Raw genomic sequence first — 24,204 nt, forward strand, 5'->3', positions numbered from 1 at the left:
GACTGCACGACAGTCCGCGAGATCGTGGAGGGAGGTGTTGTGGACGGAGCACCACCTGCCGGCGGGGCGCTCCCTGCTGGGAGTACCAGCCTCTTTCTTTTTGTCGCTCGCAGGCCTCCCCTTTCGAGTGGCCCGCGGAGCGCCCTCGACGGCGAGGACATGACCCTCGTCGCCGGAACGGTCCGACCTCTTCTTCCTCCTCCTGTCACGCCGCCCTGTCTGAGCGGCGGATCCGGGGGCGGCCGAAGCTGCCACTCCGGAACCGGAGGAGTTCCATGTCCACGCTTCCTCCTTACGAGCCACTCGGTCCGCGAGCTGAAAAAGCTCCGCGGTAGTCTGGGGCTCTTTGGAAGCGATCTTTTCGAGCATGCGGTTGTGCCGCACGCCCCCCCTGAACGCGTAGATCACCGCGTGTGCAGGGATGCATGGTATAGTATTGCGGACTTGGCAAAACCGCTGAATGTACGAGCGAAGCGACTCATCATCGCCTCGCTGTACTGCATGCAAGTCCGCTTCTTCGCCTGGGCGCGGATATGTGCCTTGGAAGTTCATGGTGAACTGTTGGCACAAATCTTCCCAGGAGTGGACCGACGCGGGTGGCAAGTTCATTAGCCAACCCCGCGCCTGTCCTTTTAGGGCCATGGGAAAGAAGTTCGCCATGACCCTGTCGTCACCCCCAGCGGCCTCGATCCCGGTCGTATAGACCTGGAGAAACTCGGTGGGGTTGACGCTCCCATCGTACTTCTCGGTGATGGTGGGCCGGAACCTTGGGGGCCAACGGACATTCCGAAGACTCGCCACAAAGGCTCTACAGCCAACACCACCGGCCGGGGGCACGGAGGGCTGATCCTCACGTCCATGTCGAGGTGACACTCTGGACGAAGAGGCGCCCTCCGTTGCGTGGGGAGTATGCCGGTTATTACGCCGGCGCTCGATGTCGACGCGGGCATCCGGCTCTCCATGCTGATCCTCCCGAGTTGGAGGTGTCGACGAGGGAGTAGCGGCCGAATGGCGCGCAGCAGCCGCCGCTCGCCGCGCCCTCCGCCTTGACGACACGGAGCCGGTGGTAGCGGCGCCGGAGGTCTTGGTGGTGGCGGACCGTCCACCAGCACCCAGGCGCTGCTGTGCCGTCATGACCAAGTTGGCCACGTCTTCCAGCCATCGTTGGGCTGGAGACTCCGGGTCATGGACGACAGGCGGGTGTCGTAGGAGCGCGCCAGCAGCCTGAAGCGCACCCTGAGGCGTGCTGCCGTCGCCGTAGACGAGGAGGCGACGCTCCCCATCTCGCCGTTCTCCTGCATCACCCGCGACTGGTGATGCCACGGATTTGTCGACCCTCTCAAGCGCCTCCCCCTGCTTAGGGCTTTGGCGCGGAGGAGGTGGGGGAGTACGAGCTCGACGGCGTGGATTCGGCTCCCCGTCGTCGCCGCTCACACTCGGAGAGAGGTCGTGCGCTTTTCCTTGCTCGGCCATTAGGCTGAACAAGAAAAACTTGGCGCACACGGAAGAGTCTGAGAGCTCAGAAAACACACACTGAGCCCCCTACCTGGCGCGCCAGATGACGGAGCTCGTGGCCCCTCACCGGGAGACTGCGCAAGCCCCCCTTTGCCGGTTCGACCAGGGGCTTAGGGTGCAATCCCAAGCTCTCTCTCTCTCTCTGTATGTGGAAAGATCACCCGTCCGCAAGACACACGAGACACGGCGATGTATACAGGTTCGGGCCGCTGCGAAGCGTAACACCCTACTCCTGTGTTTTTGTGGATTTGTGTATGGACAAGTTACAAAGGATTAACTTCCTTTCCCCTCAGCCTTCCAAAAGGGAAAAAAGTCAAAAGTCCCCTCTCTAGATGGGCAAGGTCCTCCTTTTATATCTCAAGGGGATACCACATGCACCTTTCTCTTTCCAAACTGGACTGTTCTTTTTCTCTTTAATGGGCGGAGATCGGTACGGTTTCCATCCGGGAGCCCTTCTGATGGGACAGCCCACACCTACCCCCACCTCCCCCGAAGACAGAGATGACGCGGGACCGTGGCTGTCTGTCGATGACGTGACCAGTGCCAGACCGGTCATTCTTGTCCACCACGCGTCAGCTTAACAACGTGCATGTTTGCCCTTCTTCGTGTAACACCTTGCCTGTAATGGTTAGGATGAAGCCTGGTATAAATCTGACCAGGGCTAACGTGCCATCTCTAAGAGATAACACGCTAGCTCCGGCTTGAGACGAGTGCCTAGAGGCTTTCGTCTTGACGGGACGGGGCAAGGCGTGCGTCAGCCCGCCAGTCGCCACCTAACCCGTGATCTGACCGGTCTGTGACTGGCCACAGACCGGATAAAGGAACGCGCTGTACTGCGTTGCATGCAGCGTGACACGCTTGACCAGACTGCAATAAATGCTGTTAGGTGAGCACAGCTGTGCTCACTTATCCCATATATGTGGCGCATATTTCCTTAAGGGGTCGGGGTGCCTCGGCCCTCGGGGCCGGGGCAAGCGCAACCCGACCCCCCCTCGGGGGAAATCAGGAGGAGGGCGGACACCTCACCCTCGGGCCCGACGTCCCCGAAGGTGCCAGGCCACGTGGGCGATTGCGTCTGCCTCAAGCCTCTGGTCATGATACTCCCGGTCCCATATCACCGACAACCGTTATGGTTCCATCCATCCCACGCCACTATAGCATCTAATGAAGAGATGGTAACAGATTGGACCTAACGGCGATGACATTTCGGGACAAAGTTGTTTATACGATAGAATTTTATGGAACTCGTATTTATCAATAACATTTCTAGAAATAATTGAGCGATTGTCAATGATATCTATTGGATTTTCTAGCAGATCGATCGACCAAATGGCCTAAATACTGACCAACACTCTAACAACCATCAGCTCGTATATTCTTCAACAACTATGCTACCAAATTAATTAACTACTCAAATTTTTCATAACCATATGGACGGACTTGTGTTGTCTGTGGGACGTACTATTTGCACATCAGTATAATTTTCTACTCAGCCCAATTTCAAATGCATAACATATATACGATCACAAATGAAGCCATGGCGACCTTGTCTGCTGAGCTGCTAATTGTACATATGTCGGGGTGGGTCATGGCTTCATTATTCGTGATGGATCCCGGCTTCATGAAATACATGCATGCAACTTAATTATTATAACTTAACTATGCAAGCATGGCAGCATGCATTGACCTGCTTAATTAGTCTGCTCTGCCACTGACCAGCTGGGACAGCTTGAATTGATCGAATTGAAGTCTAGCATTTTCGATACACTAGTAAGCACAAGCTTGCAAGATTGAGGGTTGTGACACAATAGCTTAATTATGTATTGACCTGACCAAGCCAACACAACTACTATACACATATATACAACTTGATGCAACATGGTACCTATTAATTTCCCCATCACTCTTCTATTATTTGACTTGCAAAACTCAACAGAGACACATTTTTGTCTATTGATTGTGGATCGCTCATTAGTGGGATCAGGCAGTAGCAATCATTAAGTTGAAGGATTATATACTAGTCTAGTCTATTTTTTTCTCAACCATTTAAGAATTATTTGCTCATCGATCATGTGACTATAAGTGACCTTGACAGTTACTGGTGTCCTTGTTCTAGTTTAATTATTTTTTCTCCCTCCTCATGCTGATTTATTCCTTTTTTATATGCTGCCACAGTCACCAATGATCGATATAAGAGGAGCAAAAAGAAACGAACAAATGGAAATTAATTGATAAACTAGCACACTAAGAAAAGCAACCGGTGTGCACAAATTTTTCTTCACTGGAGACAAGGCCATGATGCGAGTGAGAGGGACAGCAGCCGCCTCCACCAATCATAGGAAGCCACCTTTGCCATGTTTCCCCACACTGACACGCACCACACATGAAAATTTAATTAATGTAGTTAATGATCAGAATAGTAATAAAGTAATTATTTGAAAAAAAAATCATGAGAAGCTTCTAATGATAACCAAGAACTGGATAGAAATGATGGTACAATCCTGTACAAAAATTGCCTCTTGTGATGATCATGTTTTGCCCCTTTGGTACATGGCGTGGAGTGTTCGATTCGGCTCTGTTTCCACGCAAGGAAGAATCTTATTACATGTAGTCGCTCACGTCGAGGAGCTCGGATAGGTGCATGTTGATGAGCAGCCCAGCGTCGTCGACGTCACCGCTCGCGTTCAAGCCATACGTCGTCGTCGTCGTCGTAGAGGATGAGTTGATCTGTCCGGCGGCTGCTGGGCTCGACGACGGCGTGGACACGCCGGAGTTGACGTTGTGGTTGTTGCTACTCGAGACCGTGCTGCTCCACTGCTGCAGGTTGGACGCGTCGGACGCCATCTGCATCAGCGCCGGCACGTAGTCGAGCTGGTTGTCGTAGCTCGGGTGCTGCACGGCGCCGCGGCGGTGGCAGGTCGCCGCCGCCATGTGATCCTGCGGTTGCTGCGCCAGCTGCTGCGTCGGGCTGGCGTGAACCAGGCCTGGCATTTGGTGGCAGGCGGTGCTGGTGGCCTGCAAGAACTGTTCGGTCGCCGCGGCCTGCGGCGGCGGCGGCGGCGGCGGCGTCACCTGCTGTTGCTGCTGCGCCATCTGCGCCTGAAGCAGCCACGGCAGGAGAAGCTGCGCCTGCTCGGCGGCGGCGGCGGCGGCTGCGCCGGTCGTCGTGGCGGCGGGGAGGATGGCGGAGGCGAGGCGGAGCAGGTCCGGGTAGCCGGCGAGCGGCTCGAGCGCGCGGAGCGTGTCGAGGTCGGCCTGCGTGGGGTAGTACGCGGCGGCGGCGGCGGGCTTGAGGAGGGAGGTGAGATCGAGGAGGTCGAGACGCGGCGCGTGGGTCACGGGGTCTATGCCCATGCGGAGGAGGCGCTTGCGGATGTGCGTGTTCCAGTAGTTCTTGATCTCGTTGTCCGTCCGGCCCGGCAGCCGCGCCGCGATCGCTGACCACCTAAGCCAAAAAAAAAAAAAAATCATGCACGGAAAACGCAACCGGCATCATCGATCATCAGCAACCGTACGCCCAAGTGTCCACGTACTGAAACAATAATTATTAGCCGGATAATTTGATAATCTTACTTGTTGCCGAGGATGCTGTGGAGCTGGATGATGGCCTCCTCCTCCTCGAAGGAGAAGCGACCACGCTTGATGTCCGGCCTAAGGTAGTTCGTCCACCGCAGCCGGCAGCTCTTCCCGCACCTCGAGAGCCCTGCACAAACAAAGAAGCTGGATATATCAGTTACCATTCATAAGATAAGCTAATCTAAGCTAGCTTTGTGCATGCTCATCAATGGCGGCAGAGCAAAGCTGACGCGCGCGCTCACCGGCATTCTTGGGGAGCGTGCGCCAGTTGCCCTGGCCGTGCTCCTTGATGTAGGCGATGAGCTTCTCGTCCTCCTCGGGCGTCCACGGCCCCTTCTTCAGCCCGCTCTTCTCGCAGCACGGCGCCCGCCCCATCGATCACGGGAGCACACGTAGTTCGCTAGCAGGCGGTGCAAGAGCAAAAGGTTCGGTTTGTCTCGCAGCCAAGCAGGCGTTAGCCGTGTGAAGAGCGGCGGGAGCAGGAGACGGATGGATCGGTTCGACGAGGGAGAGGTGTGGGGGCGAGGTGGGGAAAGGGTTATAAAGGGGGGGCGCGAGGCCGGCGAAGTCAACAGGATTCGGTGCCGGCCTTTGTTTATCGCGCCCGCGACGTGGCCGCGCCCCGCGCTGCGTCCCGGTTGTGTCCCGGGGGCGGGCCACACGGTACGTACTCGTGGGGGCCGCCTCGTTCGTTTTACTACCACCACCACCACAGGCCAGGCCAGTGGCGCGATGGGTTAAAACAGCTCCCCCCGCGCGGCCCATGGCTGCAGAGGGCGTGCCAGTTGCCACACCAGAGCTAACACTAGCAGCCTCGGCCCTCGGTTGTCTCGTTACGTGTAGTACAGAGTACAGTGACAAAGCAAACAGCCAACGATATACGGAAGCCAGAACAACTTCCTGCTTCAGTTTGAAACTAGTAAAATTCAAAATCTGTTTCAAGCGAATCCCGAGATACACGGATACTCCCTCCGTTATGAAAAAAAACAAAACTAAAATTGGATGTAACATATTTCTCCTGTACTCGTAAAAAGTTATTTAGGACAATGTTTAAGTCAAACCTTACGAATATAAATCATTAATATAGATTTGTCTTGAAAAATACTTTTATAAAAGTATATATATATCACTTTTCAATAATATTTTTATAGAAATAAAAAGTCGGAGTTGTGTTTTGGAGTCCGTGTGTCGTTTCTTTATGAAGAAAGTATTACAGTACAACAAATCTAAACCGACTTATGTCGTATCCAATTTTAGTTTTGTTTTTGAGAACAGAGGAAGTACATCTCAATACGTACGGATTGATGTAGTGGCATCTGAAAGTCCAGTTGTAAAAAAGAGATCGACGCGAGGTGGAGGAGGAATTACTGATGGACTCGTGCACCTCCTCCAGCCGTGCATGCATCGCCCATCCCCATCACCTGGCTGGCGTTGACGCCCGCCCGCGCGAGAAAACCCGTACGACGACGCCCCCCGCCGGTGCCACCTCGCACGGATGACGGCACCACACGCCGCGCCGCGCCCCGCCCGGGTCCCCCATCCTCGGCCTCGTCCTCCAGCCAATTCCTTCCTCGCCAGAAACTGCACCCAAACTGCGGCCCATCGCACGGAAAAATGCCCCTGCGGCCACTGCCCCTCCTCCTGCCACTGCGACTGCGGGCAGCCAGCCATGGCAGGCAGCTGCCGCGCTCGCCAGAGCGGAGCCGATGGCATGCATGCAGCCGCACCACCCCTTAACTGCCTGCAGCTTTGCCTCCCCGTACGCTCTGCCCCCCGGTTGGCGGTGGAAACTACTCGCTACTGTTGACAAAAAGGCTGCACCCTGTGTAATCCTGCATCCCTCCCCCCTCCCCCTCTCATCACTGCACGCCGATGCCAGCGCGTGTCTCCGTTGACGTACCACAGGCCTTTTCGATCGCCGGCTCCGCTCCACGCTTCCAACGCCCGTTCCTGTTGGATTTCGTTTCGCATTTTTTATTATTAATTTTAAAATAAATCCTTTCAATATTTATTTTCAAGATTCAACTTGTGTCAAAACAGCTTTATTTAGACACGCCGGTCTGACTGACGTAATAATATTCTTAAGGGTGGTGGGAAAAAATTGTTACACATATTACGGGTGGTGTAATAGTGTTATTTTTCTATACGAGATGGGTTGGTTGGTTAAAATGTTTAGATTTTGAAAAAAGTTTAAGAAAATATTTATTTTTGAAATAAAATGTTTTAGAAACCAATAAAATTCCGTCCGTCGTATCTATGCCTGCGTATCCCTGTAGATTTTGACGTCTACCTCGATCGGGCCCTTTTCTGGGTCATTGTTTGCATGCATTTTTGCCTGGTACGTGTTGCAGTATGCCGGCCGGCCATGGCGATTGACAGGTGTGTGTGTGTATGTGTATCCTGGATACCTTTCTGCGTCCGTGTATTTTTGCAGGTGTAACACATGCTGACCTGCAGTGTGTGCGGCGGCGCGTACGTACTGCAGTTGAGGTGGTGTAGTAGGACGAACCGGGTGGCGTACTGGGGGAGCGTGGCATGTCGCTGCACGCCCAGCAGGTGGGGGTTTCTTCGCCGGTAATGTTACTTACTCTAAAGTTAGTGAAAACTAAATGTCAAAAGTTTGAACGTATGGAAAGCAAAAAATAGGTATAAAGGGGAGTGACAGTGACATTCAAAAGGCAGCTAGGGATGCAAAAGATTGCAACTACAATTTTTTGGTTTCTTTGATATATTCCATCGGTAAAAAAAACAAAGCTAAAATAGAATGTGACACAAATATGTGACATATCCTATTCTAGATTTATTTTTTATGAAACGGAAGGAGTACTTTGTACTACTCCTATATTGCCAGAGAAAATATCCAATGACCCAGCATGAAAACGATTTGTTGCATATTGGTGTGGTAACTACAGGTAAATTTCAATACTACCTATATTATTGTGGTGGTGCAATATATTTCAAAATTGGTTTTGCAAAAGCCCAGTTAACTGGGTGAAAGTGACACTAAACTCTTATACATTCATTAGAAAACCTGGTAATGATGTTTCAGGAAAATTAAAGAAGAGCACTTGGTGTTATTGTAAGCTTTGTTTTACTGGTGGCGTGTTATTGTAGCTACAAGTACTACTATCACCAAAACACTTGGTGAACAACTGAATTCCGTCTTCTATGGTGCCGCGTGTCCCGTAGCCTAAAGTGTCTATGTCAATTGACTTTTTGACAAAGATCACAATAATTGCTTCACATAACACACATCCATCTGTGCTGGATGCTGCAGTTCATCCGGCACTTCTCAACATTTGATCAACATTAATTTTGACCGTCCAGTGACACAAATCAGGAAAAATGGAGTTGATACTGGCCCATTGCTGTCGGTGTTATTAGAGGGGATGTACTTAATTAGTACTTATTAAACGTTTAGTAAGTACTGAGTATATAAAGTTATAAACCCTGAACGGTTAAACATTCAACTGAGTATATATGGACTATTACCCCCGGAGTCTAAACATAGGGATGTAACATGCAAAGGCGGTGGACAAGCGGGTTTTTTTAGCCCGCTTTTCTTACTTCTAGTTTATTTTTTCTTTTTAATTTTGTACTACTATATGAGAAATGAATTAGCAAGCGGGTTTTTATGCGGTAATAGGACTACCCGCTTAACTAAACCTATATAAACTCTGTGTATATATATATATGGGTGTTTACGTATGATGAATTGCAATATGTACCGAGTCAAGCGTACCTTATTTCGCTTTATGATGGGTTTAGCACATACTTTTCCACTTTAAAATACGGTCTATTGATATATGTTTCACTTGACACTAGGATGCGCCATCAAACTATAGAAATTTCACAAAAATTGAGTGAAACTTCATGAAACATGATCTAAATAATTTACACTCATATTTTACAAGATTTCCATTCAATTATATGACACAACCTTAGTGCAAAGTAAAATAAGGTACAATACGAGTATTTTATATGAGTTCGATCAATTTCTATAAAATTTCTTCAGAAGTTAATACTCCATTCTAAAGAGTCCTAATGTTGGTTTCTGCTAATAATTTTCGGTTTTATTTGTTTTGAAAATTGTCGAAAATGAAAAATATGGGGAGACAAAAAATATATGGAAATCTAAAGAGTGTAACTTAAGATACATTGTTGTAATAATAAGTAGTTAAGAAGGAGATCTCAGCAAGTCATGTATCTCATCCACTCCATCAAACTTGCAACTAAAACTGTCAAATCATACAGAATGCACCCATTGTAATTAATACTTTGTAATTAATAGTAGTGTTAGATTACTTAAGTTCCTTGACCAATCAGAAACCTGGACCGTACTCCTTGTCTTGCTACTTTAGGCTAGATCTCCCAACTAATGAGCACTTAAGAAGTCTAAACAAGAATTGATCATGGGACCAAGTCCTAATTAGGCAAGCAAAATAAGTAGTACTCCATACAAGTCGCTCTACTAACGGTACGGATTCACACAACTACGATTATAATACTCCAGTCTGGGGGTTTGTTTCCAAATGCATACATGATTAAAATTATTTCATGAAAACAACCTTACATCTAATTGAAACTGTGCTTACTTGGACTAGTCGTTCTGAACGTCCTTCTCAACATTGGAGCAAATTCATTACTGAGAGGACGACATCCATATTACTTAATTATTACATTTTCTATGTGCATATCATATTGTCTTTCAATTAAGAGAAATCAATTTGTTGAGTGGGCATGCATACAAAGCTAGATATCATTGGCAGCCAAATTAATTGTTCTGACAAAATTAAATGTGCATGACTGCTTCTCACTGGGATATTTTAGGTCAGATACACAATACTCCCTCCATACTCGTAAAGGAAGTCGTTTAAGACAGCGACACGGTTTCCAAAACACAACTTTGACTTCTTATTTCTATAAAAATATTTATTGAAAAGTGATATATATATATGTATGTATACTTTTATAAAAGTATTTTTCAAGACAAATCTATACATATAATTTTTACATTTTCAAACTCAACAACTTGAGAGTTATTCATGATTTATATTCTCAAGGTTTAACTTAAACATTGTTCTAAACGACTTCCTTTATAAGTATGGAGGAAGTATACACAATGTGACTCCCCATATTTTTAGGTCAGATACACAATATTTTAGGTCAGATTTACTACATAAATCGTGCAGTTTTTTAAAGTCAAATACTTAAATGATGAATGCAGCTATTTTTAAATGAAAAATTGATGCAATTGCGGGCTAAGTTAGACTATATCTAGGAAAATACTAGTGGTATGATGGTAGTCACGAGTGTATGATTTTATCCACCAATACAAGATTTAAATCTTGATGCTCATGAGTATTAGCACACGATCGAGGTGCTCACTTTCTATAAAATTTTAAGGCCAAGAAGCTGCCGCTAGTTCCCCTTTTTTAAGTGTGTGTTAGAGGAGCATTTATCAATTTATTATCAATGTGATGTTACGCGTGTAGTGTGCCTCTTCCGTCTTACCAAAAACACAAGTTAATTTGATCATATCTGACCTTGAAGCATATATTTTTTTCTTTTTTGGGAAATTTGACCTTCGCAAGATAAAACCTGATACGATTAAGCTCAAGTACGTGTACCGACGTGTCAAATATCCAGCAGATTTCTAGGAAAACTAACTGGCAAATTAGCTGGATTGGCCGGCGTTTGCATTGACAGCGCCAATTAGCTTAAGAGAGCAGACGTGTGAAGCAGCGGGGAGCAATGCGTGCAGACGCATCCAACCTGCATATAATCTTGCTTGCATACGTACGACTCGGAGCTTAATTACTAGGAGTAGCTAGCTAGCACACACATGCAACAACGCCCTGCTTAATTAACCCGATCCGTACGTGCATGCATGGATTACGATTTGATTAGTGAGAGAATTAACAATCCAATACATTTGACTATCCAGAGAGATCGATCATATACTCTTAATTATGTAACTTCTACGATGATCATTTTTTTTTGTTTATCAGTTATCACTAACACACGCACCAGCACATACGTATTGATACGTATACACAGCGTATATAATTAGCCTACCAATCTAGCTAGCTAGATCGATTTACTCCAACACACTAATACTCTATACACATGGAAGAGGATTAATCTAGCCGTAGGTTATAGATAATATAGTGTTCAACTTTTAATATAGTGCCTCCATGTCTCTTGCAATGGAGACACCAGAGCCACCTTCTCTGCAATACACTCAATTTAATTACCCACGGAAGCTATCCATTTTAAGCCAAGACAGCCATGACACAGCCCAAATTAACAAACATCCAACCAACTAATCGTGATCTCACTTGCCCTAATTCTCCATTAGGGGAGCCCTTATTACGTGGCACACGCCAAGCAATCCATGGCGTATTCCTTGCCCGAAAATGGAGTACGCTTACATCGCCTAGTCTGACTTTGACCCCATTTTGCAATGCCAAAAGGAGAGAGAGAGAGAGTTGTTATGAATAAACCGCGGTATTCATATGTCTCGTTAGGGCCACGTGTCCGCTTCTCGTCTTACTAATAATCTAAGTATATATACTCCGTGAGAGTGTGTGTGGTGCCTCGCGAGCACAATTAAACACAAATAGTTTAATTCGTGACCTGGTGATCTGCAAGATCTCCCCTGAGGTCACCCGGTCTCGCCTGCTTCATCCTAACATTGACGTTTAAGGTATTCAAATGCTGCAGCTAGCGTGTCTTGCTCTTAAATTATACGTATGCCTATTGATTAATTATGTTTTTTGTTCGTTTTGGATTTGTGTAGAGTGGAAAGGTACCAGGAATGGTTTGAAAATTTGGGCGTAGATGACCTCAAAAGAGATTGTATTTTTCTCTAGAGAGGACAGATTAATTAATTAAAGAGGGTTTTGTATATTGGTGTAGACATGGTGACTTGTCGAGTCAAAAGCGAAGAGATCATCTGCTGATTAGTATAGATGCTATAGATTATTTGGTGCATATATGGATAGAGGGATAGAGCGGGAAAGCTGCATGCATTTTGGCAAATTGAACTTTTGAGTCTCTGACTTTGCCGTAATTAATTGCAACACTCGTGTTATGATCGTGTTAATTATAGGGGTTAACACTTGTCGCCATGGATCAGGGCTTTGCCACATCGGAGTGAACGTCACAATTGAATCATAATCAGGGTGAAATAGTAGTATAAAATTAACCACATACGTAGGTACCAGCAGAGCAAATCTTTAATTAATCGTGGCATACACTACTCACAATATATCCAGTACAGTCTTTGCTAGAACATTCATCTGGTGATCAGCATGATTAATTAGGTTTAGTTTAAGTACAATAGCTGTCACGATTTCCTGCTCTTGTTGTTTAATAACTCTGATTATGAATGCATGGTGATCGTTGCAGTATATACGTATTTAATCACATACGTGGGTGCATGGGGGTGATCCATAGATTGCAGCAACAAACTCTGAACACACACCAACCAAATTAAGCTGTTGCAATGCTGCATATACGCAGACGATTGCATCGTCGTCACAACCTATAATAAACAAATAAATTTGCAGGTTTGGAGACGGGATGAGAGGCGCCTGTGGTTGCGTTTGGTTGTGACCTGGATCGCCTCGGCCTATGGCTAGCAGGGAGCAGATAGCAGGAAAAGCTTTATAATTTGATGCATATGGCCCATGCATCGACGAGAGCATGTACTTGCTCCCAAAAATGCATTAATTTGTTAAAAATGTTTAATTGCATGGCCCTAGATATGCTTGGCAATATGTGTGTGTATATATCTTAATTAATGTGTGAGGCATTATTGACATCTGAATATCTGATGAGGGAGTTGGTAGCAGTTGCTCCAAATGCAGAATGCATATGGCATTTGTTCTTCTTCAGGTTGTTCAATTCAATGGCGGCAGCATCAGAAGTTTCCCTAGTTATGGGAAGAATTAATGGAGAGATGGATGGATAGATGTGATCAATTTTCATCAGGTGTGTGATGACTGAAGATGCGTGTGTGATGAGAACGGCGCCTGAATTATTGGGAGTATTGTATTCAGAGCATTTGACGTCTGTTTTTCAGCTATTCATACGCTGGTCTTGTGGCCATGAGGACTGAAGAAGAATCTTGCTCTCTTGTATGTAGTAGCTCAATAATTACAACTCAAAAACTTTAGATCTCGATGATTAGTTCCCACAGTAATGCACTCAAATCGATAGGTTTTCTGTTGTGAAATGGCCAAAAAAGCTTTAGTACTGATCTGATAACTGAACTGTCAGAGAAACAGTAGAAGAGATAAAGCAACGACAGTTTCAGTTCCAGTTTCAGCTTTAATTTCCTCCATAATTTCCGTGGGCAAGAATGGGAGAGAAAGGGGTGTTTGGATCCAAGGACTAAACTTCAGTTCCTGCCATATCAGATAAATTTAGAGTATTAAACATAAGCTACTTATAAAACTAATTACATAAATGAGAGCTAATTCGCTGACAAATTTTTTTAAGCCTAATTAATCCATAATTAGTACATGTTTACTGTAGCATTACATAGACTAATCATGGATTAATTAAGCTCCATAGATTCATTTCGTGAATTAGTACAGAGTTATAGAATAGGTTTTTACCAATAGTCTATATTTAATATTTATAATAGTATCCAAACATCCGATGTGATAGGAACTTAAAAAAGTTCTGCACTGTTTACGTGCACTTTCACAATGTCTGAATCCCGTTTCGTTGGCCCACTTTACAGCCAACACATGTGATTTCCGTTCGTCAAGCAGGCAGGATTTTGCCGAAATCGTTGACTCCGGCAAGCTCGTACGGCCGATTCCTGCAGCAGCAAGCGACAGATACTCGCCAGCGTTTTTTCAGATCAAGATAAAATTTACTCTGAACCCTCTCATGGTCCAGGAATTAATTTCACCGTGCTTGCTTGCTTGCTTGCTTTCATAGCAGAATTATCTCTGATCATCAACGCGTAATTGCGGCTTTTGGCGTGAGGAGAGCAGAGCAGGAGATCATCTGAATTTTTCTTGTTCTCGAGTAGATCAGTAGCTCTTATTAATGCTTAAGAAAAAAAAAGTCAATATAGATTACAACAAGAATCCAACTACAGGCCATCTACTGAAATTCGTAGCTGGAGGACGTGTCAATGGAGAGCAAGATCTTCAGGATGTAAGCAAGCAGTAAAGTGCGTGCTGATCATGGAATTTGTTGGGCTAATCATGATTAGAAGCTGCCAATTCTTGCATTAGGACATGAAGGTCGTTATCTTGAAATGGAGCCAAAGAGGCAAAGATGCAGACCTTTTGGGTGTCCTTTTCTTCGGCTTGAATTGGTGGCCAAACCGAAAGCATCCTGATTCACTGCATGGTGCACTGCTGTCAGATTGGTCCAAGTTTTCTCCTCCTCACAAGCTTCAGGTGTGTGTGGATGCTATGCAACCATGCAAACTTTCAGGATTATGCAACAGATTCACACATTGTGAAGGCAAAAGATTGTATAATTCTGCAAGCAATTTGGTGTTGGATGACTTAGACCAGCAACATATTTGCATGTATCTTCAGGTAATCAGGTACTATTGTTCATTGGGGAACAATGCCTTCTGTCATGTATATCTGTTGTGTTGTATGTTGTAATGATACTGGAAGTAATCTGAACATGTTTGCAAGGTTTCTCTCCCGAACGAGAGACCAAATACATTTTGATGGTTGATGAGGTAAAATGTTAACAAAAGAAAAATCTGTGTTATGTGCGCAGTTATGCAAAATTTGCCGCTACTTGTGATTTGCTGAGATCATTTCAACCAGCTTGCCGTGCAGAGCACCGTTGGTGACGAGAACACCACCTGAAGGGTAAATGTCTCTGCGCCCAGTTAGGTCAGCTGCAAGATCCAACGGTTTCCCACTCCAGTCACTAATCTGTCAGTTGAACAAATCACAAAATCACCATGGTTAATAATGTTAACATTGGTGAACTGATGGAACAAATGTGCATTTCGTCGAGTCCTGGCTTAACAAGTGTGCTGTATACCTGACCTCCAGCTTCCTGTACACAAATTACTCCGACAGCATGATCCCAAGACTGCAAACAGTGGGAAAGGAAAGGATTACTGCAGCTACAAACTAAGTCAACAGTTTGTTCAGCTTGGACGGAAACTCCCAGATTCAAGTGATCACCTTGAGATTTTTCGTCCGTGCTCGAAGTACAAAAACGGAGGCTCTCCCAGAAGCTACAGTTAGGTACTTGCACAAGCTATGGAAGATCAACAAGAAGAGCGCATCACGATCACTCATGCACCGACCAATCCATAATCATTTAAGATGGTCACTATCAGACTAAGACATCTACTTATGTAGGAAATCTCAGAAGTAATATGATAGCAGCAGAGAGCAAAAGAAAACAAAAAAGATATTTCACAATTTATTTTACTGATAAAACAATAACATAACAAATCAATCACAATATTTTAGGATGGGAGGAAATATCCATCAATACTTGAAATAACTTTTACCCGTTCATTCGCACCATGTTTTAAGTTTTAATAACTGGAATAGTAACACACATCATATGTAAGTAACATAAGGGAAGTGCAACAAACCTGCCACAGTAAACAGATAAGAGGAGAATTTCATTCTCATCTCTAGGATTGGATTCATCCATTGTTGAGTTGAAGAGAACAGATAGCGGTATCATATTCCAGGTTTGGCTATCAGGAATGCAAAAGCGTGCCATGTTCACAACTGAACAAGAATCCACTAAGCATCTATTCCAAGTACTCTGTGCCGTAGTGAACTGGCCAATATCGACAGACAAATGCCTAGACCAAGTTCCACAGCCCACATGAGCAATCATAAGGATCCCATGATCAGGTTGGGCAGCAGCGCTGTCTTCTTTTCTGCTGGCTATGGTAGCATTAGACCAATTAGGACATCCCATCACTCCTGCTACTACCTTTTCATTTACCACAAGAGCCAGCCCCACCTTAAGGTAAAAAAACATATCACTATATCAGGATAAGGAAAAGGACTGTGAACAAAATGATTAAAGATGCAAGTATTGAAATTCCTTGAACACTGGTTAATTTGACAAATCCCATATATAACAGCAAAAATATAAAAGCAAACAGAGTTGGTTTAGAGTTTCGGACATGACATATATTCCTGCACGATGTTACAATATATTTAAGATGATACCTCAAAACAAAAAAAGTGTCTTAGCCAGAAAAATAGCAGTAATATTCTTAAACTCAGTTAAGAGATGGTGATATTTATAGTGTTGCATTTATTTCGTTTTATTTCGATGAACTGGGACTGTTCTACAGATCCTCAAGGCACATACGCCTGCGTCCAGTGACCTTGAGAAAGGTAGAGGGGGGAGCAAATGCCCATAAGGTCGATTATGCTTTTTGATGCATGCATGTAGATTACTTGTGCAAATGGCAGGTGACTGAAAAAGGTCCTCAGGTGGTCAGACATATGATATACAATACAGATGGTCATTTCAAAGCAGACATATCTGACATAAAATGGCCAATCTATGCAGGGTTCAGGAACAACCGTGCTTGTGAAATGAAAATAAAGTTTTCATGCATGAAACTATAATCTCTCTATATTGATGTGTTTATGCTTGTGCAATGAATATATACATGCACATATAACAATGAATAGCACATATCAATGGAGGTTCAACAGTATTCAAAGATGAACCATACAATGGAAGAATAGAGAACCATACCACATACAGAGCATCGTCCCCTCCCAAGAAACCTTTTGTGCCATCAATTGGATCAAGTACCTTCAAACCACAGTACCACGTTTACTCAGTTGAGCCAACTCATGTAGCTGTGGATTTATGGTAAATGGAACTTGGAAGCTTACTGCCTACCCAATAACTAGCAGGATTTGAATCAAAGGATACAGCATTCTTGCCTCCTCTATCAATAGCTCTCAGCACATCATCATGAGTTAAAAGTGAATTGGCGTTACTCACTTTTTCTGCAACAGCACTTGAAATTGACTCAACAAGAACATTACTACTGTTATCATCAGTATTGGATGACCTCAGAGAAGCTGAATCCTCTTCTGCCACCAGAGGTATTGACGGAAACAATCGCTGGAGCTCTTTTAGTAGCAACAAGGTAAAATTTGTCATCTGACAGAAGTGCAAAGTACATACCAAAGCTGATTGTAGAATAGTCTTATGAATTACCTAAACTAATAAGAGCTTGTACTCCAAAATCTGCAACTGTGACAGGAGTTTGGTCATTCTTTTCAAGAATCTTCTTGTCACCCGAAAGCAGCGTTCTCTTCACCTGTCAAGATGTACAATTGAAACTGGAAATTGCAGTTCACGCCTTCTCTTTACAGTTAAGTGTTGACAAGCATTTACATTTGTTCTACCAAAACCAGATGATAACCCACAAAATTACAAAGGACTGGGTACAATCTATGACGGTGCAACATATTAAAGAAAGCATCTTGTGTCTCCAATCGTACCCATGCTCACTTCCACCTATCTCTCCAATCCAGGCTAGATCAAAGCTATTTCACTCTTTTGGTTGATTTGAACTAAAATGGAAACCTGACCCTAAGAAACTCTGTACAAATTTGTTTGTGTACTCTATTCTTTATGTTTCTCCATAAGTAATCCTTTACTGATCAAAATGTGTCAGCTGCCACTAGCATGGTTTGGATATCCTAAGCCACATGTTATATTTTGCATGAAGATGTGGTTTGATTAGAGAAAGATTAAATGAAAAAAAAATCTAGGTACACGGCTATTACTTTTAAACACTAATGTTAGGCACATTTTCATTTTCACTTCTTTTTTTTTTAACTAACACGATTAAATTAACTGTTCCACGGTAAAGAGATTGTTCACATACTTGAAGCAAAGACAAACCATAAGTGTAACACTTAGAGAAAACAAACTTATTGAATTGTTCTACCAAAGCTAGTGGGTACATGAAAAGGTTGTCAGGACTGCAATCCTTGGTAGGACTGTTTTGATTAACTGGATCTGATTGTATGCAAACTCGGTTTTAAAGCTCTTTGATTAATTGCAGTTTCTGGGAATATTTTTGTACAGCTAGAACGAATTGGGGTACACCTAAAGTATCATGATTTCCCATTTAGTCTATCACAATTCACAAACCTCACCTCCTAGAGAAAAATTCTTTTGAAAAAAATCGCAAATTAATTGGTCGATTCTAGAATATTTCTATGAGCTGCATTGTCAACAAATGGAGAATGTGAGACGCCGCTCTCAAAATTCCCCCATTGAAGTCTCCGGCTTCACATGAAGTGCACCAATTTTAATTCCATTACCACCCCCACATGATTCAGGATATGAACCCAAACAGAAATCAACCCCACTCACAAATCTAAAAAGCTCTCCAGTTTCTTCACAAACAGGCAGGAGAGGGGTTATGAAGCCAAACTCACGTCTACGCAGAGGCGGCAGGCGCGCTCGACGGCCGCGGCGGCCGCCGCGAGCTCCCGGTGGTGGGCGGCGCGCTCAGGAGGGAAGGGTAGCCCGTACGCCTCCGCCGCGGCCGCGGCCGCCGACGCCGCCGCCCTATCCAGAATACAAACACATGAGCCACTTAGGGCGGCGGCGGCGGCGGCTGTCGGAACTCAAACGAGCGGAGAATACGGTTAGGGTATCCAGGAGAGGGATCACCTGACGCGGACGAGGGAGCGGCGGCGAGCCGCCGGGAGGAGTAGGCGGCGGCGGCCGCCGCCGGCGAGGAGGAGGCGGTGCGGCGGCGGCGAGAGGTGGAGGAGCGGCATTCGCGCGTGTGGCGGGAGCGAGACGGCCCAATGCTGTCACCGGAATATTCGCAGGTATATTCGCGAATACGCCTCACGACGCGAGTATACCACCGCCGTCCACTGACCTGAGGAAATTTGGCCCATTAGGCCCCATAATCTTGGGCCTGAGATTCTTTTTTTGCCGGGTCGGCCGAAGGAACGGCGACCAAATTTTATTAAGATGGGGGAAGTACATAAAGTTACAAATTGTTTCTTGCTTATTACAACGACAGGAAGCTGTCGAGATGGTGCTATGGCAAAGCCACAGCAACCTGCAAGCTAGGAACAGCTACATTGAACAGAAATTTTATGTGGTACTACTCACGAAATATCAGGCTTCCTTCCAGACCATAATCTCTTCCTTAATAGCCTCCACGAGTTGGTCTGGCCTTCTGGTTCGCTGCTCAAACACCCTTGCATTGCGTTCTTTCCAAATCTGCCAACACATGAGCATGCAGGCACTATCAAAGTTGCTCCTGTAGCTCTTCCGAAAACAGAGCCTCGCTTGTTGGGCCTGAGATTCGGCCCATTGCTCGCCACTTTCTTTCAGGTTCATACAGAAAAGTCTACAGATGTTAACAAGAGAGCTAGTATCCTTTGTAAATTACATCAAAATATAATATTACTATGATTGCGAGACGGATTTATAAAACAAATGACAGATTCATACATTGTGAAGGCAAAAGATTGTAGTAATATAATTCATTAATTCTGCAAGCAATTTGATGTAAGATGACTTGACTAGCATGTTGGCATGTATCTTCAGGTACTCATTGTTCAGAGGGGAACAGTGTATTCTGTCATGCATATCTGTTGCTGTAATGATATTAGAGGTGATAAGTGATATGGACATGTTTGCAAGGTTTCTCTCCTGGATGAGAGACCAAATACAGCTTGATGGTCGGTGAGGTAAAATGCTACCCCAAAAAAAATGTGTCATGTGTGGAGCTATATATGCAACATTGCAGCTACTTAGTAATTCGCCTTGATCAATTCAGCAAGCTTGTTGTGCAGGACGCCGTTGGTGATGAGAATGCCACCATGAGGGTAAATGTCTCTGCGCCCAGTTAGGTCAGCTTCAAGATCCAAAGGTTCCCCTCTCCAGTCAGTAACCTGCCAGTCAAACAAATCACAGAATCACCATGGTTAATAATGTTTCAGTGTTTACGTTGGTTAATTGATTGAACAAATGCTAAGCGTGTTATTCCATACTTGGCCTCCAGCTTCCTGCACACAAATTACTCCTACAGTATGATCCCAAGACTGTAAACAGTGGAGAAAATAAAGGATCAGTGCGGTTATAAACTAAGTCAAGAGTTTGTTTAGTTTGGACAGAAACTGCAAACAAGATTTCACCTTGAGGCTTTTCGTCCGTGCTTTAAGGACGAAAACTGAGGCTCTCCCATAGGCTACAGTAAGGTACTTGCACAAACTACGGAAGATGAATAAGAAGAATGCATTCGATCACTTATACTGACCAATTTATAAATAATTTAAGATTAGTCATTATCAACCTAGGCATGTACTTATGTAGGAAATCTCAAAAGTATTATTACAGCAGCACAGCACAAGAGAAAAAAAAACAAAAGGATATTTCACATTTTTAGATCTTGCTGACAGAACAATAGCAAGTAATGAAGAACAATCACAAGATAGCAATGTGTTATGAAATATTTTTTGCTCATTCATTAGCACAACGTTTTAACTGATTAGGAGTAGTAACAACATCATACATAAGTAGCATATAGGCTATAGGAAGTGGAACAAACCTGCCAGAGAAAACATATGAAGTAAGAAGTTCATTCTCATCTCTAGGTTTCGATTCATCCGTCGTTGAGTTGAACACAACAGATAGTGGTATCATATTCCAGGTTTGGTTATCGGAAAGGCAATAGCGTGCCTTGTGTACAACAGAACAAGAATCCACGAAGCATCTGTTCCAAGTATCCTTTGACGTAGTGAACTGGCCAAACTCATCATACAGGCGCTTAGTCCAAGCACCACAACCCTCATGAGCAATCATAAGGATCCCACGATCATAACGGGAAGCAATGCTGTCATCTTTTCTGTTGGCTATGGTATCACTGGCCCAATTAGGACTTCCCATGACTCCTGCTACTACTTTTCCATTCACCACAAGAGCCAAGCCCACCTTGAAGTTAAAAAAACATATCAGGATAAGGCACAGAACAGTGAACAAAACTGCCAAAGATATAAGTATTGAAATTCCTTGAACACTGGGTTGACAAATCCATATCGAAAAGCGATCATATAAGAACAGGCAGATTTAGTGTTCAGAGTTTTAGACATGAAATTTATCCCTGCAAAAAAGTTACAGTAGATTTAGGATGACACCTCAAACAAAAAGGTGCCTGACCCTAGTCCAAAAAGACTGAACTAAAATTCTTAACCGCAGTTAACAGACAATGACAATATGTTGCTACATATGCTTCGTTTCAATGAACTTGGGCTATTCTATTTCTAAGGTCCTCAATCCATACACACCAGCATTCAGTGAACGTTGTAAAAGAATAAAGAGGCGAGAGCAAATGCTCATAATTTTGATTATGCTTTTAGATGCAAGCCTGGCCACACATATGATATCAACGAAGGTAATCATTTGAAATTGAACATGCTTGACATGAAAAAGGGTGCCCAGAAATATCCAGGATTCAGGACCCACGCTTGTGAAATGACAAGAAATTTGTTGTGCACAGAACTATAACCCCTCATATTGGTGTATATGCTTGTTGCAGTGAATGTACACATGCACATGTAACAAATATGGCTGCATAGCATGTATCAATGGCAGATGAATACTATTCAAAGATGAACATTATAATGGAACTATAGAGAAACATACCACATACAGAGTATCATCCACTTTCGAGAAACCTTGTGTACCATCAATTGGATCAAGTACCTTCAAACCACAGCACCATCTTTATTCAGCAGACCAACTTTTGCATATGTAGATTTATGGTAAACAGAACTTGGAAGCTTACCACCTACCCAATAAGTAGCGGGATTTGAATCAAAGGATGCACTATCCTTGCCTCCTTTGTCAATAGCTCTCAGCACATCATCATGAGTTAAAAGTGAATCGGTGTTACTCACATTGTCGGCAACAGCACTTGAAATTGACTCAACAAGCACATTGCTACTGTTATCAGCATTAGATGACCTTAAAGAAGCTGAATCCTCTTCTGCCACAAGAGGAATTGATGGAAACGATCGCTGGAGCTCTTTCAATAGCAACAAGGTAAAAATTGTCATCCAATAGAAGTGCAAAGTATATATGAGAGCTTAACGGAGGATTGTTCTATGAATTACCTAAACTAATAAGGGCTTGCACTCCAAAATCCGCAACTGTGACAAGAGTTTGGTCATTCTTTTCGAAAATTTTCTTCTCACCTGAAAGCAGTGATCTCTTGACCTGTCAACATGTACGATCAGCATTCGGGCCTTCTCTTCACAGTGAAATGTCAAGCATTCACATTTGCTCCACCATAACCGACGATTAGATGATAAATCACAAAATGACAAACAGATATAGTACAGTCCGTGTATGGTGAAATACAGTAACCAAAAGCCTCTTTGTTTTCCAATTGTACCCATCCTCACTTCGAGTAACTTTGCCAATCCAGGCTAGATAAAATAAATTCACTTATTCTTTTGGTCATTCTGAAGAAAAAGACCTGAAACACAAGAATAACTCTCTAGCAATTTGTGTGGATTGTATCTCTTTTGTAATGTTTTTCTATAAGAATTTATATAGTCGAAACTTGATAGGTGCCACTAGTATATTTTTATTAGGTTTCCTAAGATACATGTTATTGTTTGCTAATAATATAGGTATAAGGTTAAGTTATCAACAGTTCAACACTAATGCTAAGCATATTTCATTTTCACTCCTTTGTTGGACTACATTGACTAAATTAACAGTTATCCGGCGAAGGTGAGATTTAGATCAGATACTCCAAGAAAAAAACCGTAAGCGTAATATTAAGACAAGACGAACCTATTGAATCGTCACCAAAGCTGGTGGGTAGACAGGTCTGTGATCCTAGGTAGGTTTGTTTCGATTAACTGGACACACCTTGAAATATCATGATTTACCAATGGTCTATCACAAGTAACCTCCTAGTCCTGGAGAGCAACTCATAAATATTTTTGTTTAGTGAAAATTCATAATGATATTTACCTCGAAAGAGCATGCTTCATGAAAATTAGTTGCTCGTTAAACATTTCTCCCAGTGTATTGCCGGGAAATCTAGAACATGAGACGCCGGTGCCCAATTTTCTCTGGAAAAAAAAACTCCATTGAACACTCGGCTTGACAGTTGACATCAAATTTTTTTTTTTTTTTGCTCTCGGTATCACCTTCACGCGATGCAGCATTGCAGCCATGACCCATGAGCCAAAACTGAAATTAATCCCACGCACGAACCCCAAAAGTGCCCAATCCGGCAACCTACTCGAGAACAGACGAAAGGGGGGGAGGGGATGGGGTTAATTAACTCACGTCTACGCAGAGGCGGCAGGCGCGCTCGACGGCGGCGGCGGCCGCGGCGAGCTCGCGGTGGTGGGCGGCGCGCTCCGACGGGAAGGGGAGCCCGTACTCCCCCGCGGCCGCGGCCACCTCCAACTCCACCGACGCCGCCGCCCTACCCGCGATGTCGGAAACTCACATTAATTAGCCACTGAGACAGCGGCGGCTGCTGCCACAAGTAGGCGCGCGCGCGGGGAGAGGGACGGTTCACCTTACGCAGACGCGGCGGGGAGACGGCGGGAGGAGTAGCAGCCGGCGGCGGCGGCGGCGGCCGCCGGCGACGAGGAGGAGGCGGTGCGGCGGGAGGGAGATGTGGAGGAGCGGCATTTTCGCGTGTGTGGCGGGAGCGAAAGCCTCGATCGAATTTAATGCAACCGAGTTGTACGTATTCGCAAAGTATATTGGCGAATACAACACGTGATAGTATTATACGGAGCCGTATATGTAGTAGACAAGATATGTGTAAGCCTCTCAAATCTCAATACGAGTGTACCACCTGCATCCAACAATTTGCATCTTTGAGGATATATTTTTTTATAGGGACATATTGTATAAAAGGAATCTGATGATAGATTGGACTGGGCCCGAAATTTTGTGAACCCACCATTTAGAGAAAAAAAATGTCTAGAAATTAAAAATGGAGATTCGAATCAGCCACAATAGTGACTGCAAGTGAAGCAGATGAATAACAACCGGATACTATTCACTCGAAATTTGTCTTTTTTTTTCTCTTAAACAAAG

At 44.5% G+C, this 24,204-nt stretch overlaps 3 protein-coding genes and 1 long non-coding RNA gene across 5 annotated transcripts; all 4 read right to left on the minus strand.

Moving 5' to 3' along the window:
- Nucleotides 1-3,932: 3,932 nt before the first annotated feature.
- On the minus strand, nt 3,933-5,606 carry LOC4343580 (transcription factor MYB102). Its single transcript, XM_015790036.3, has 3 exons — nt 5,334-5,606; nt 5,089-5,218; nt 3,933-4,960 (listed from the first exon to the last, which is right to left on the minus strand). Exons 1-3 carry the CDS (start codon nt 5,464-5,466, stop codon nt 4,117-4,119), a joined length of 1,107 nt encoding a protein of 368 aa, XP_015645522.1. The 5' UTR covers nt 5,467-5,606; the 3' UTR covers nt 3,933-4,116.
- A 9,048-nt stretch (nt 5,607-14,654) lies between these two features.
- On the minus strand, nt 14,655-18,948 carry LOC4343581 (putative 3'(2'),5'-bisphosphate nucleotidase, mitochondrial). Its single transcript, XM_015789423.3, has 9 exons — nt 18,781-18,948; nt 18,543-18,675; nt 17,308-17,410; nt 16,984-17,219; nt 16,834-16,893; nt 15,698-16,080; nt 15,276-15,351; nt 15,130-15,180; nt 14,655-15,017 (listed from the first exon to the last, which is right to left on the minus strand). Exons 1-9 carry the CDS (start codon nt 18,888-18,890, stop codon nt 14,874-14,876), a joined length of 1,296 nt encoding a protein of 431 aa, XP_015644909.1. The 5' UTR covers nt 18,891-18,948; the 3' UTR covers nt 14,655-14,873.
- Nucleotides 18,949-19,598: 650 nt separating this feature from the next.
- Nucleotides 19,599-23,802, minus strand: LOC4343582 (putative 3'(2'),5'-bisphosphate nucleotidase, mitochondrial). 2 transcript variants are annotated; one of them, XM_015789749.3, is made up of 9 exons: nt 23,675-23,802; nt 23,437-23,578; nt 22,245-22,347; nt 21,924-22,156; nt 21,775-21,834; nt 20,681-21,063; nt 20,268-20,343; nt 20,124-20,174; nt 19,599-20,024 (listed from the first exon to the last, which is right to left on the minus strand). In XM_015789749.3, exons 1-9 carry the CDS (start codon nt 23,788-23,790, stop codon nt 19,884-19,886), a joined length of 1,305 nt encoding a protein of 434 aa, XP_015645235.1. In that variant the 5' UTR covers nt 23,791-23,802; the 3' UTR covers nt 19,599-19,883. The 2 variants fall into 2 exon arrangements, with proteins under 2 accessions (XP_015645235.1, XP_066168503.1); XM_066312406.1 differs by lacking the exon at nt 20,268-20,343.
- Nucleotides 22,479-23,427, minus strand: LOC136357310 (uncharacterized). Its single transcript, XR_010742534.1, has 3 exons — nt 23,295-23,427; nt 23,116-23,216; nt 22,479-22,609 (listed from the first exon to the last, which is right to left on the minus strand). It is a non-coding gene; the product is annotated as an uncharacterized lncRNA (long non-coding RNA).
- Nucleotides 23,803-24,204: the final 402 nt, after the last annotated feature.

This window comes from Oryza sativa, chromosome 7 (assembly GCF_034140825.1).
Source record: "Oryza sativa Japonica Group chromosome 7, ASM3414082v1".
Classification (NCBI taxonomy): Eukaryota; Viridiplantae; Streptophyta; class Magnoliopsida; order Poales; family Poaceae; genus Oryza; species Oryza sativa.